Genomic DNA, 15,957 nt, shown 5'->3' on the forward strand with positions numbered 1-15,957 from the left:
AAAAAAAAAGAGTTTGTTAATTGAGTTTGGCTGAGCCGGAGCATATAGTTTGGCCGTTGTCTGGCGCATGCATTCCACGTTCGACTATATACGCAGTTTCTTGTTGCCGTGACCAAACTACAAGAGCCACCATGCATGCACGTGCCAGTGGCCACGAATATAATTTTTTGGCATGCCAGCCGGCTGGTCGGCATCCCTACTCGATCTGGTAAAGCTCCCATCAGCCATTTCTTGTTGCTTGTTGTACTAAGTTGCAACCCCTGGTTCGCGCGCTATATAAAGAGGTAGACAGCTGATGCACCGTTGCCATTCAACAAGCATCTCAATTGGAGTAGTAAGGTCGTTGCCATGGATCCCGTTTCCAATGCTGTGCACATCCAGATGCCTGCGCCGGCCCAACAATCCTCTCCTCGCCAGGCCCCGCCACCGACGGGCGTCCTTCCGCCGGCGGACAAGACGCTGTCGAGCGCGTCGGACCTCCTGAAGCTCCTGCCGACGGGTACGGTGCTGGCCTTCCAGGCGCTGGCGCCTTCCTTCAGCAACAACCACGGCGTCTGCCACGCGGCCAACCGGTGCCTGGTCCTGGCGCTCATCGGCGGCTGCGCCGCCTCCTGCGTGCTCCTCTCCTTCACGGACAGCCTCGTCGGCCGCGACGGCAGGCTCTACTACGGCGCGGCCACGCTCGGGGGCTTCTACCCTTTCAACTTCACCGGCACGCGCGGCGAGCGGGACGCGGTGTTCAAGGACCTCTCCAGGTTCCGGGTCACGCCCATGGACTTGGTGCACGCCGTCGTCTCCGCGCTCGTGTTCCTCGCCGTCGCGTTCGCCGACGCCGGCATACAGGGCTGCCTCTTCCCGGACGCCCGGACGGACACGAGGGAGCTGCTGGTCAACTTGCCGCTTGCCGCTGGCTTCCTCGCTAGCATGGTGTTCATGATCTTCCCCACTACCAGGAAGAGTATCGGCTACACGGATATGATGCCCCACTCGCAGTGACCACACTCACCAAACGTGGTGGAGCTCGTCCATTCCCCTGGTCTTGTCTTAAGCCAATCCATTTTAAACTTGACCAAACTAATACGAGAGCATCACCTTTAGGTTTCAAAATTGGTATTGTTTATTTTTTTATCTCATGTAGATTTTCTTTCTACTATTATTTAGCCTTCTTCATTTCAAAGTGCGCGACTTTTAAACATGAGTACATTTTATGAAGATGTAACTTTGACATTACTTTGTACTACCTCAATTCAGGTTTATTAGTCCCTCTTTATTTGGGCTAAATTTGACCATAAATTTAACTAATAAACTGTGAACTATGTAACAAAAGTTATAATATAGGAAAGCTCTTTCAATACAAATCCAAAAGCACATTTTCTGTATCATCTAATTCATATTGTTTTATAGATGGTCGAAATTTGACACAAAATACAATGGGGCCAAATAAACCCCTCCCTCGTTCAAGCGTATCCCTTGTTGTCAGCGTTAGGGGTTCGATCGTCCACTAGCGTACGTAGATGGGCCAACCCATTAGGAATCGAAGCGAAGCAAGCTAACGGCCGCTGAGACTGATTTGAGGAAGCTTCTGGAAGGTTTCTGACTAGTTTCGGGCACTTAATAGAAGGTTACAGAATCGCTTTTTTCAGAAATATCTTTTCGGGATATTTGAGTTTTTTTTTCTTTTGCTTTTCTTTTCAAAATTTTGTGGTCCTTTTCAGTTTTTCATTTTCTAATCTATTTTTTTAATTCACAAATTTCAGAAAATGATCAAAATCTTCAAAAACTGTTTGCAACTATAAAATTTGTCCGCTTTTTTCAAAGTTTGTTAAGGTTTTCAAAAATTGTTCATGTTTTTTCTAAAAATGTTCGGAATTTTCAAAAAAAGAAGTAGCAATTCCAAAAAATGTACAGAATTTTAAAAATTGTTCACCTATTTTTTCAAATTTGAGAACAATTTTATTTCATGAAGATCTTTTGAATTCACTAATATTTTTCAGTTCTGTGAAGTTTTTGAAGTCATGAGAAAATTTCCAAATTTGAGAACATTTTTTCAAAATCATGAACAATTTTTGAATGAACCATTGTTTTTGAATCCATGAACCTTTTTTTAAATCCACAAACATTATTTAAATGCCTTAATGTTTTTGAATCCACAAAGAGTTTTTCAGTTCATGAACAATTTTTTAAATCAGGAACATTTTTCAATCGACGAACAATTTCTAATCCGCAAACATTTGTGGGGTTTAGGCAACTCATCCTCCATTATGTGGGCTGGCTCATAGGCGCGGCCTAAAAAGCTTGCATTTCTTGTGAGAATATATTTTGGAAAATCTTTTTCAAAAATTGTTAAAAAAATAAATATGAAAATGGGATATATTGTAAAAATATGTTAAAGTCAATATAAATGGTCGTATATAGAAGTGTATAATTAAATGGTGATTTCACACTTAAATTTATATAAAAAATATATACACAATTTAAATAGCTCATGTATGCAATAAAATGCTCATCTCATATTTTTCTAACTAATTAATTTTCATGGATTTAAAGAAACATTCATACACATGAAATGTTCATCGTGTATTTAAATAATGTTCATGTATACACATAAAAGTCTGCAAATAAAAAATGAAATTTATTAATAAATAAAATCTGAAAGAAAGAATAACTAGAAGAAACTAATGGAAAAATAGAAACAGAAGAAAATAGAAAAAAAATGCATCCATCCAAAGGAAAACAAAACAGAAATAGAAAGACTATCGAGACCAAATGTAAATCATTGTGTGTAAAACAGTGATGCTCTGGCCCGTCGCACACATGGCTAGGTACGAAACATTGATAATCTCTAGAAGGCGCCCTTCTCGGGCTGGCCCAACCGGGATCTTAGTGGTGTGAGCCAGACCTGCCTCGATCACTTGGGATTTCATGATGTTGTTGTTAGACAATGCAGGTGGGATTGCCCTTGCAGTGGTATTCCTATCCCACCATGATCTCCTCGATTGCGTTGAACCAGGCAAGGGGGGCATGGAGTTTTATTTCTACGGGAAAGGAGGACATGGACATGATAGTCCTCGATTGTCCAATCTCACTCGAGCACTAGTAACAATTGCCTCGTGTCATACCTGTGTGATATGTCATAGAAAGACTTTGAAGACAATGGTTCACCTATTCATTCATTGCCCTTTTGCACAGATGTGCTAGCACTATGTTTTCCCTTCATGGACCCCCACTCATTCAGGCATATATGATGAAGTTGCCCAGCTTAAGAAGTTGCTCGATGTACCCTTTTCTTTGTAAATCATCATCTTGGTTTCATGGGCCATCTGGACTATGAGGAATAACTTTATCGTTAAGGGCATCTCCCAAGTCTATATATTTGCAAGCGCAAAGTTATAGAGGAACTATAGTGGATCACTTACGGGGCCAGAGGAATGAATACAGTTTTGGCTGATTGGGTGAAAGATTTTAGATGATCATTTGTACTGTATCTGTTGTATTTTTTGTTCTTTGTTTTCAACCTAGGCATGTATAGTTTTTTTTTGGAACCTTGCTTTGTATGATTTATTTGAAATTAATAAATATACGCAGTGGAGTCCTGTTGTTTCCCTTAAAAACTATTGCCATGCATCCCCTTTCGCTCGTGGAACTTAGCCGCGAATGACAAACACAATGAACGATCACAATTATGTCAATCCCAAGTGTTTGCATCAATGCAGGATGGAATGGAGACCCCTCACAACTTGAGTGCTTGTCACACTCTCACCTCATGCTAGTTGATCATTTTGGAGAATGAAAAATATCTAAGATGACAAGAGAGAAATCATTTCAACCAACTAACAAGGCATGTTATGAATGCATAGGAACCGCTATTAAAAGTAAGAACCAGGCAACACATGGCTATATAAAACCGCCACGGCTTATTAATTGCTCATATAATAGAGTCAACTATTAGGTTAGTCTTTTTTCTTACTTTCTGTATGTCTCTTCTCTCATTTAATGTTTTTAACTAAGAGCATGCGTGGCTTTTGCATGTGAGCATGGTTACTAGTATAGCTAACTGCTGGCTATATGCAGCTCCCATGTCATCTAAAGTCATCATCTATATAGTCATTCATACAATAAGGTTGGCTATTAGACTACTATTTTTTTATACCTTCTCTCTTTCTCTTTCAACTTATTTATCAATTTTACCTAAGAGCACACATATAATTAGGCTCTTGCATTAAATCCCATTCCCATCAATCTTTCATGTCTCTCTCCTTCATATAGGTCAATTTACCATGTATGCGGGCTATAAGCCCGTTATTGTACTTGCTCTGAGAGTCAACTACTCTTTCCCTTTATCTCTCTTCCACATAAGGAAACATGCCATGTAAGCAGGCTTAGGCTAGCCATAATGGGAGTAATTTAGACTAGTAATATGCATATGTTAGTAGTCTATGCCACTACCTCCATAGTGGTTAGTGGCATAGGTATGATAACATAGATATCTTCACTTATTACTTTGTAGGGTCATTTTGCATTAAAAAGCGCTATGTTATGGTAACATATTATGTTACTCTATTTGTCTCTCTCCTTTTTACTTGCCACATCACCTCTTTTGCCTATGTGGTATGCATGTTACTACATATGTTGCTCCCACTATGACCAGTTATTGTAAGTGCATCTAGTGCCACCCCTACTTGGTTTTGGAGTATTGATGACAAACTTGGTTGGGGGACTAATGTGTTTGTGAGATTCACAGGAGAACACAGGAAGAAGTCCCTATTAATTCAGTTTACCCATCGAAGATGACCCCTAAAAATGTATGAAGACATTGAAGACATTGGTGGTTCGCGAAGACATTCGCGTCGAACATAATGACGTGTGAAGACATTCGCTTGAAGACAATGAAGTGCGAAGACATAATTTCTTTCGTAGTTTCATTTTCTTCCTTCCTGATTCATAGAAACCACCAAACTGTTAAGTGGGGTCCAGGTGAACAAAGTCATAAAAATAATGTGATGCTCAACCTAAACCCTATGTCTTCGAGTGAAGACAATGTGAGAAAATCTTATCCTGAGTCGGATAAGTCAGCTTTGCTTGTAGCCCAAGTCAAACTGCCGCGTGTGTTTGAAATCCGACCGTTGGACACGTGTCGATCGGTTGTCCATTGACCCAGGGTCATTTCGAACATATCATGTTGGGTTGTCCCCTGCCTATAAATAGCCACCCCCTTCCATCATAAATTGGTGGCTGCTCAAAGTTAGTGCACGGGTTTTGTCGTTTGATAGTAACCCACCTCCAAAGCCTTTGAGAAAGAATCCTTACGAGGACAAAACTGAAAGCATCCAAATACCAAAGAGTGTTTGGAATCACTGAAGTCCTCCTGTTCCGCGTGATCCTAAGACTTGTTACATTTGAAGACTGTCATCTTACAGTCGGTTAGGCATCGCGTTCTAAGCATCTAAGAGTCATTGTGGATTGCCGATGAACAAAGTCTGTGAAGGTTTGGAAGTCCAGCTTTTGAGCGAACGTGGCTAGCCACTTGAGCTAATTAGTGTTGTTGGTTAGTGGGCAGCATGGAGAGAACTATCAGCAACATGCATCTGAAACATTTCTGAAACTTCAAAACGATATTTTCTTTTGAAAAAAGTGATTTTCTTTTAAAGAAGAAACTTTTCAAAACTATGAATAATTTTCTTTAAACACAAATAGTTTGTGAAACACAAACATTTTTTGAAAAATATCAAATATTTTTTCAAAGCATGAAAATTCGAATTAATGAACAAGTTTTAAAAAGGGAACATTTTTTGAAAGACCACACAAAATTTGTAAGCACGGATATTTTTTGATCTATGAACAAAATTTGAATACGGGAACATTTTAAAATTTTGAAAGCGTGAACATTTTCTGAAACTTCTGAATAAATTTTTGAAATGCGAACATTTTTGGAAAGGCGGACATTTTTTGAACATGTGAATTTTTCCTGAAAAGAGGAACAATTTTTTAAACAACCGAATAAAACTTGAAAAGAAAAATAATTTCTAAAAACGCCAACATTTTCTGAATATATGAACATTCTTTAACATGACAACATGTTTTGAAACTCCCAATCAAAATTTGAAAACAAGAACAAAATTTTGAAAACATGATTTTTTTTAATATGTTATCAGTTTTTGGAAAAAAGGAAAACGACAATTGTGTTAAAGACATGAGCATTATTCGAAAATCATGTTTATTGTAAAAAACTGAACAAATTTTTGAAAAGAAAAATAAACTTGAAGAAAAACGAAAAATAAAAATAAAAAAAGGAAAGAAATAGAAAAAGAAAAGGAACATAGACAGGAAAAAGAAAAAAATTGGTTCAGGAACCTTGTTGAAGCTTCCTGAAACCAGCAAAAACCGGCTGGGAACCAATACTAGAACGTGAAAGCTGTACGCATACTACAAATGGGTTGGTCCAAATTGTACCATATCGCACGGTGGACACCAGTTCAAGCAGTACTTTAACGTCTCTCAATTTTTCCATGGCTAAAGTATACGCTTCAACATTGTTGTCTACTAGCTTCACAATCTTAATCCTAGGCTCAACCATATGAGAACCAGAAAATAATACGTCAAAATCAAACATTTTCCCCAAAATATATACATGTCAAGATAGTTTTGGTTGTGGCCCTCCTAACATCTGGAAGAACTTGATAAAAAAAGCGATCATCGCCTATTTTTGTCGGGCTATCAAACGCATTAGGTGCCCCGCGGCCGAGTGATGCAGCCACATGGGGGAAATTCAAAGTCGCTCAGGTGACGCCTCATGTCCCGACAATCCTCGCACAAAACAGTACCCATGTACTATTCAGGCACATAGGCGCATGGTACCGATCTCAATACAGCCAGCATGTAGTATTAGTTAAGAAGCGGGCACAGATCACAATGCTACATTGGCTGGACCAGATAAAGGGTGTCACGTAGCTTGGCGTTCAAAACGCCTCACTCTGCACAAAGTCACTAGTCTCAGATTCTGAAATTTTCTTCCAGCTTAAGGGTCTGTATCTGAAACAAACATCTATTTGGAATTTGTTTTTAAAAACTAGCTAAAATCTGATTTGGACTATTTCTAGTGTAGTAAGCACATCTCCGTGTACTTCTATGTCAAAGCTGGCTATGTCGAATCTATTTTGGAAGCACAACAAGTCCATATATGAACAAACAAGGAATAAGCAAGCACTATTAAGAATTCAAGGACTAAACAAGGGCTAAGCGTGATATTTATTCTGAACCTCTAGACTCGCATCTACCTAGCCTTCCATGACTAAATCGACACCAACAAAAATTGTGGGGTACATGTAGGCCGGTACGATAGTTTCCGGTGCGTCCAACTCCTATGTTTGCTAGTACCAACGAAAATATGCAACACTTGACACCAAAAAAATAAAAAATAAAATAAAAGGGGATCTACTTCTCTCTCAAGCTGTTGGCCGGATGGCTACTACAGGGTAAACAACTTGAGGACTCAGATACATGATGTGAACATGAAGAATGTATAGCTCGAGCTCACGCAAAACACGTGTCACCACCACTGACCACACACATTTTGTAAGCAAAGCAGGAGAGGTGCTTCAACGCATTTTATAATTTTGTTTTGCAATTCAATAGCACTGCCCCAGAACCCATACTATCCTACCTTCTTTACACACATAGTAATGGAAGAGGGGTACAATTATTTCCAACAACTTTTTACGGACAGAAAGGCTTACAGTTCATTGGCTCAAATCAATCCGATGACATCATGTCGGTTCTTGGCTTTAGTAGAAAAATTGCATCATGGTAGAATCCGACGGCTTTAGCTCTCGCTTGCAAATTATGAAGATGGCCATCTAGTCTAGTACTATGGCACACCTGCAAGATTGCAGTCTCACATGTTGTTGGATGGACATATTAACAACACACTCTTCACTTTGTCAACCGGCAACAGCAACAACAACCACAAGAGGTCAAATTTCAGCAAAATAGAGTTTACAAAACTTCTGCCTCTTTCGGTATTTTACAAAAAAAAACTCTTAAACCACTAAACCAAATAATACCAAAATTTGGTAGACAAGTAGAACACGACTTTCTGAGATCCCTGAAAATTTCAGCTCAATTGGGCACGGTTTATCTACCCAAAAAGTTCGTCTCTCAAAACTACTCAGTTCTGAAACTGTAGCAATCCGAGTTGACGAAACCAATCTCCAATATGATGCTCCGCGGATCCAATCCACAAACCAGCTAATCAGATTGAAGTACTCAAAGTAAGTAATGATCTCACCAAGTTTGGGGTCAATCCAAGCACGTTGGAATCTCCAATCACCTGTTTGAAACTTTGAACACTGTCTAGTCAGAAGCAACAAATCTGGATAGAACCTCCGCTTCTTCTTCCCCTTCTCTTCTCTCAGGTTACGTTCCTCTCTTGTGTGCTCCCTCACTCTCACAATGGTAGCCACCACCAACAGGGGTTAAGTGGCTAGGGTTTTCTTCTCTACTCCCTTCACTAGGAGCACTCACAACCATTGTATGCAAATCAGATCAACGGCTCACACGTATTAGACTTTTAGACAAATGTTGGGATGCAAACACACCTCCATGTGGAGGTACTTAGCCCAACACTATGAATAGGCTGACTAGAGAATTGTTTGAAAACACCATGATTAGATCCAAAATTTACTTTTGTGCTTCGCATAGTAGAGGCTAAGAAAAGTTCTCTAGTGATGTTGTCGACGCTCGCAAAAAACATTTCCCATGTGCCTCCAATTCCTATCTCATGTTAGCCGGTGGATCTCGTCTATCTAACACCTATATACAATCGATCATGTAGTAATATTTCTTCTTTAGAAGACAAGTGGGAGAGCTGCCTAAGTGTGTAGGATATAAGCGCTATGCTTTTCCAACGGTATCCATAAATCCATTGTATCCTCATATAAATATCCAGCAAACGGCATCTACAACGGATTCCTTGGGTTGCTCGACTTTTTAATAATGTTGTACATATGGTAGTACGCCCGTGTGTACAAGATTGATTATTTAACCATCAGTTTTTTCTTTGAAAAGAAGGTTGAAACCCCCAGCCTCTACATCATGTGCACACAACAAATTTTAATTAAAAGTTGATGCACAACAACGAGGCCGAATACATCAACACACCGAGTACATGAAGTTGACTACTATGACATGAATACGACTAAGTCGACCTCCTCCTCAGCACTGCCTTCAAGAATTAAATGCATGCACTCATGCCCCTGTCGTCACCTATGGTCGACTTCTCGGTGTAGTTCTAGCTAGCCTTAATTTTATGTTCCCAGCGGAGATTAAATTTTCTGACCTTATGCATGCTTAATGAACGAAAATATACAAATTAAGTTGATTGTCGTTATCATATATGTGATCATCTCATATTCTCATCCGTGGGCTAGATTAGCCTTGTCCGGCATCTACTGTAGTTTGTTTGCACGTACATAGTTTTAGTTACAACAACCATAATATCTTTTATTTAATAAAATAGTTTGATTTTGATGACTTAGTCAAGCAAACTCCATTCGGGAGAATGATTCAAGATTAACATGGGAGTACATTGCACTAGCTAGATAAGGCCAGTGTGTCTCATATAGTCTGACTGTGAACTATCATCTTTAATCGCTCGATGACATATCTAATACAGTTGTCCTGTTGCTGAAATTTAATCGAGCAAACACTACTAAGCATGATATACTATACTGATATGTATTCTGAACCTTGTGACTCACATGTAGTCTATGGTGACCAGACAGAAACAAGCAAGAATTCTATGGTACATGATAGCCGGTGGGATAGTTTCGGTGCGTCCAACCCCTATGTACGCTTGTACCAATCAAGAATTGCAATACATGACACCCATAAAAATTAAAATAAAATAAAATAAAAGGTGATCCACCTCTCTCTCAAACTGCGGGTCGGATGGCTTCTGCAGGGCAACAGCTTGAGGACTGGGATACCTAATGTGAATATGAAGAATGTAAAGCTCGAGCTCACGAAGCATCAGCACACACGCCACCACCACTGACCACACACACACACACTGTAAGCAAAGCAGGAGAGGTGCTTCAACACATTTTATAATTTTGTTGTGCAATTCATTAGCACTGCCCAGAACCCACGGTATCCACTATTCTTTATACGTCAAGTAATGGAAGGGGGTGCAGTTATTTCCATCAACTTTTTTCCACGTATGAAGGCTTCTAGTTCATTGTCAATCACGTCTCATGTTTTCTGTTTTACCCAGCTGATGCAATAACAGATTGACAAGGTAAAGCTGCTAGTTGTGAGTTCTTGGAAAAAAGAGAGGAAAGGTTTCAGGCCTCCATGGTGTAGCATTAAGAAAGCCAGTGGTTTCATGCGTTTGGTACCAGAGACAAAGGTCTAAATGTCCAGCCACCAACCTTCACATTCATACACTGCAGTTTCTAGACGTGGCACAACCGACTTACTGAACGTCTGTAAGTACAGGAATGCAACTCAATGGAAAGAAAAGCTTTGCAGATCAAGGAACGAATAGGCAACCACTCAATGAGCCAAGGCCCCATTACGCCGGCACCACATAGTAAACCCACCGATCGGGAGGAGAGAAATCGTCGAACCATATGTATCCCCATGTACGATCCAGTGTACAAGAGAATTGTTTCAAAGCACCATGATTAGATCCAAATTCTACTTTTTTGGCTTGCCCTAAAAGTTTTGGACCTTGTCTGGTAGAGGCTAAGCAAAGTTCTTCGGTGCTTCTGCCGATCCTCGCGTAAAACATTTCCCAGGTGCCTCCAACTCCTATCTCATGTTTAAAGCTGGTGAATCTCGTGTATTTAGCACCTATGCACAATCGATCATATAGCAACATTTGTTTTTAGCAGACAAGCAGGGGAGCTGCCTAAGTGTGTACTAATATATAAGAGCTATGATTTTCCAACCCATCCATGAATCCATAGTATCCTCATATAAATATCCAGCAAACAGCAAGGACACTCGATTGATAGCGGCACATCTCAAGATTTGGGCAAGGGCTCACTGGTCGGGTCACATCGGCACATAATTGCTGACCAACCAGGATATAGAATTTTGGTTTCTAACTCTATTATTTCTATCTTGTTACATTTCATTGCCTTCATCGGGCTCGGTCATCCCCAATTGGACTCAACATTTTTATTAGTGATACATCTGCATTCATGAGTCACGACCTGTCCCGTTTATTGGCTAAAATCGAATTTGTTCTCATAAATCATTTGTCCCTATGAAAAGGGTGTTGTTTTAAAATGATCGGCTAGTAGTGTGGTCGTCCCAACCAATTTCCTAAAATATTGGAGTTATGCAATACATTTTGATAAAACATGTGAAAACTTGGAGAAAACAAAGTCGGGAAACAATATTAGATTGGTCTAACAACAATAAATGTCATTTCTTTTTGGCCTTATGGGCCGCTGCCAAAATAACTTATTTTGTCGTATATATCTATATATCTACACATAAAGCAAAATGTGTTTCCCCGATTTTAACATCCAGTCACCGTTGATTTTTTTAAACCGAGATGGTACTAAATATTTATACTCCGTCTGCTAGAAAAGGAAAAATGATTTGTCTAGAATTTCATACGTAGGCAGCGCACGCTATGGCCCAGCGAGTCAGAACACTTATTTTTCTACCCACGCAGCTGAAAAACTCCTATTTACTGCACGCTGCGGCAAATAGTTAGGGCTTCGCACAAGAAACCCAAGACTAGGCTGGCACGTTTTTGTTTTTTCTGTTGTTTTTGTTCTTCTATTTTATTTATGTTTGGATTTCTCCCTTATAAGTTTATTTTTCCCTTTTTTGTAAATTTAAAAATTTCAAAAAAGGTTTAGAATTTCATTTTTGTTCAAATTTTTAAAAAGTGTTCAAGAATCTAATTCTTTTGCTTTTTGGAAAATGTTAGGCACTTCAAATTTTTGTTCTCGCTCCGAAATGTGTTCAAAACTAAAAAAAATCACATTTTTCAAAAGAAGATTGTGTTTTCTGAAAAAAAAAGAGATACAAAAAAGTATTATAATTTTCCTAATTTAAAAGTACTCTTGTTTTAGTGAAATATTCACAAATTCAAAATAATGTTCATGTTTAAAAAAATCCTAAAATTTTCTTGAATGTTCAAACATATTCCTGTTTTCATAAATTGTTCACAAATTGAAAAATATTCGTTTTTTATTAAAGGTTCACATTTTCATAAAATATTTGTGAATTTAAAAAATATTCCTATTTAAAAAAATCATGTTTTCCCAAAAATTTATGGAGTTCTCAAAAATATGTTTCATAATTTTTAAAATTGTTCACATTTTCAGATATATTTGGCAATTCATAATAATTATTATTTTTGAAAAGTAAAAAAATCAAAAATTGTTTTGAATCTGACATTGTAGTATGTTATTAAATATTCATGCTGGCCATTGATTAGCAGGTCGCGTTTGTTGAAGTGGTTAGCATCACTCAAACAAGAAAAAGCAAAAATAATCTCTATGTCTCCTAGGTTGTATTGGACCTCAGCCGCACTCCCGTACTGGGCCTTCTGCGCATCCGTGCATCAATCCTCACCGAGGGAGGCTAGAATATTTTCCGGCCGCAAGGAATCGAACTTGCGACGTCTCATCCGACTCCTCAGGCGGATGCTAACTGAACTAGGTCAGCTTTGTTACATAAAAACGGCTGATACTTCTATTAAATATACGAAAAGATATTATTCCGCATGTTCCACACGTAGTTAGCCAAACGAACAGCTTCAAATGTGTTTGCACTTGCCATGGCCACTTAAGATGTGTTGCCATGGCAAGTTTACATGTTTTTCCCATCCACCGTTTAAAACGATGATTTTCGACCATGGAAAATTAGCAATGTTTCCTATTTTTTTACAACTTAAGTTGTTTTTCCATGGCAATTTTTTTTCTGTTTGGAGTATTTTTCACATGCCAACTAAGAAATCATCTAAAGTTGCCATGGCAACTTTGGATTATTTTTCCACACGCCAACTAAAAAATCATCTAAAGTTTGCCATGGAAACTTTTACTACGACAACTTCAAATGTGTGCCATGCCAACTTAAGATATGTTGCCACGGAAAAAATTAAACCATTTTTCCATGGCAAATTTTACTCCATTTTATGCCATGGCAAACTTCTTTAATTAACATGTTCAAAAACATGAAAAACTGCCATGGAAAAGTTATAATTGTTGAAAAACATGGCAAACTTTGCCATGGCAACTTACGGTTTTCAAAAACATGGCAACATTTTTTACATGTTCAAGAAAACTTCGCCATGGCATTTTAAAATGTTCAAAAACATGGGGAACTTTTAATATGTGCAAAAACATGGTAACTTCTTTTAATTAAGTTTGTTAAAAAACATGACAAACTTTTTTTAAATTAACATGTTCACAAATATGCAAACTCGCCATGGCAACTAAAGATGTTCAAAATAACGTGGCAATGTTTGTAGATGTTTCAAAACATGGCAAATGTGGCATGGCAACCAAAAAATCAGTATTGTTTATAGATATGTCTTTTTTCATGGCAACTAAATGCATTTTTTGCTATGGTTCGTTGTGTCTTTTTGCCATGTCCATCCAGAGAATGTTTGTCATGGACATTACAAATTAGTTTGGGAACACAGCAAGTTTGTTTTTTCAAATTTGTTTTTGCCATGGGGATTACATGCAGAATATCATTACAACTTAAGATGCTTTCTCCATTGTTTTCCGAAAATTTTCTATGTGTCTAGAGAGAACTTTGTTCACCATATCACTTCACGGCAACTTTTGCGTTTTTTCTGTAAACTTCATAGTGATCACAGCTTTTCATACTGTACAGATGCAAATTTCCATGATTTTGCCATTTTTTTAAACATAAACTTGAATGTGGCAAAAAAAATCATAGAATGGCAAAAGTCCATGGCAATTTTGACGTGCAAAAGAACATCATTTATTAATCACAGAAAAACTGGGCTTTTTTACTAATCGTAACTTAATATGGGCTTTATTTTTCATTTTCCTTTCACAGGAAAAAGGCTGGGCCCGGTTGGTGCTGGCGTTCGGGCTGGGGCGTTCTCCTCCCAAACGAGTTGTACTCGTTCGATCGATCCCCCTCCCGTCCCGAACATGACGTGAGGTCTGGGGTGCTCCCAGACCGAATGGTCGCACGTTATCGGGGTCCTTTTCTTTCAGCTTTAGGGTCTGAATATGAAACAAACATCTATTTGGAATTTGTTTTTAAAAACTAGTCAAAATCGGATTCGGACTATTTCTAGTGTAGTATTGAGTTTAAGCACATCTCTCTGTACTTCTATGTCGAATCTATTTTGGATGCACAGCAAATCCATAGATGAACAAACAAGGACTAAGCAAGCACTATTAAGAATTCAAGGACTAAACAAGGACTAAGCGTGACTTGCATCTACCTAGCCCGCGGTGACTAAATTGACACCAACAAGAACTCCACGGTACATGTCGGCCGGTGCGATAGTTTCCAGTGCGTCCAACTCCTATGTTCGCCAGTACCAACAAAGATATGCAACACTTGACGTCAATAAAAATAAAAAATAAAATGATCTACTTCTCTCTCAAGCTGCTGGCCGGATGGCTACTGCAGGGCAAACAATTTGAGGACTCGGATACATAATGTGAGCATGAAGAATGTATAGCTCGAGCTCACGCAACACACGCGCCACCACCACTAACCACACACATTCTGTAAGCAAAGCAAGAGAGGTGCTTCAACACATTTTATAATTTTGTTTTGCAATTCAATAGCACCGCCCGAAACTCATACTATCCTACCTTCTTTATACACACAATGATGGAAGGGGGTACAATCATTTCCAACAACTTTTTACGGGCAGAAAGGCTTCCAGTTCATTGGCTCAAATCAAGTCGATGATATCCTGTCGTTTCTTGGCTTCAATGCAAAATTTGCATCGTGTTAGAATCTGACGGCTTCAGTTCTCGCCTGCAAATTATGAAGACGGCCATCTAGTCTAGTACTATGGCGCACCTGCAAGATTGCAGGTTTTTTGCACATGTTGTTTGATGGACAGTTTTATAACATACTCTTCACGTTGCCAACCGGTAACAGCAACAACAACCACAAAATGCTAGATACACGACTTCTGTCCCCTTCAGTATTTTGCAAATTGCTCTTAAATCGCTAAGCCGAATAATATCAAATTTGGTAGACGAGTAGACACATGATCCCTCAAATTTTCAGCTCAATCGGACACGGTTTGCCTGCCCAAACTGTTCATCTCTCGAAACTAGTCTGTTTTGAAACTGCAACAGTCCGAGCTGACAAAATCAATCTCAAATCTGATGCTCCACGGACCCAATCCTCGAACCAGCTAACCAGATTGAAGTACTCAAAGTAAGGAATGAGCTCACCAAGTTTGGGTCAATCCAAGCACGTTTGAATCTCCAATCACCAGATTGAACACTGTCTAGTCAAAAGCAACAAATCTGGACAGAACATCCACTTCTTCTTCCCCTCCTCTCTTAGGTTGTGTTCCTCTCTTGTGCTCTCTCTCACTCTCACAATGGCAGCCACCGCCAACAGTGATGGAGTGGCTAGGGTTTTCTTCTCTACTCCCTTCACTAGGAAGCAATCACAACCGTTGGATGCAAATCAGATCAACGACTCATGTGTGTTGGACTTTTGGGCTGATGTTGAAATGCCAACACACCCCATGTAGAGAGACCTAGCCCAACAATATTAACATGCTGACTAGAGAATTGTTTGAAAGCACCATGATTAGATCCAAATTTATTTTCTTGCCTCTCATAGTAGAGGTTGAGGAAGGTTCTGAAGGAAATATGCCCTAGAGGCAATAATAAAGTTATTATTTATTTCCTTATTTCATGATAAATGTTTATTATTCATGCTAGAATTGTATTAACCGGAAACATAATACAT

General features: G+C 39.0%; 1 protein-coding gene across 1 annotated transcript; it reads left to right on the plus strand.

Annotated features, from left to right (window-relative positions):
• The first annotated feature begins 348 nt into the window (after nucleotides 1–348).
• Nucleotides 349–1,193, plus strand: LOC119315712 (protein DMP5-like). The gene has a single exon (XM_037590226.1). The coding sequence runs from the start codon at nucleotides 349–351 to the stop codon at nucleotides 994–996; it is 648 nt and encodes a 215-aa protein (XP_037446123.1). The 3' UTR covers nucleotides 997–1,193.
• The last annotated feature ends 14,764 nt before the right edge of the window (nucleotides 1,194–15,957 follow it).

Source organism: Triticum dicoccoides, chromosome 6A (genome assembly GCF_002162155.2).
Source record: "Triticum dicoccoides isolate Atlit2015 ecotype Zavitan chromosome 6A, WEW_v2.0, whole genome shotgun sequence".
NCBI lineage: Eukaryota > Viridiplantae > Streptophyta > Magnoliopsida > Poales > Poaceae > Triticum > Triticum dicoccoides.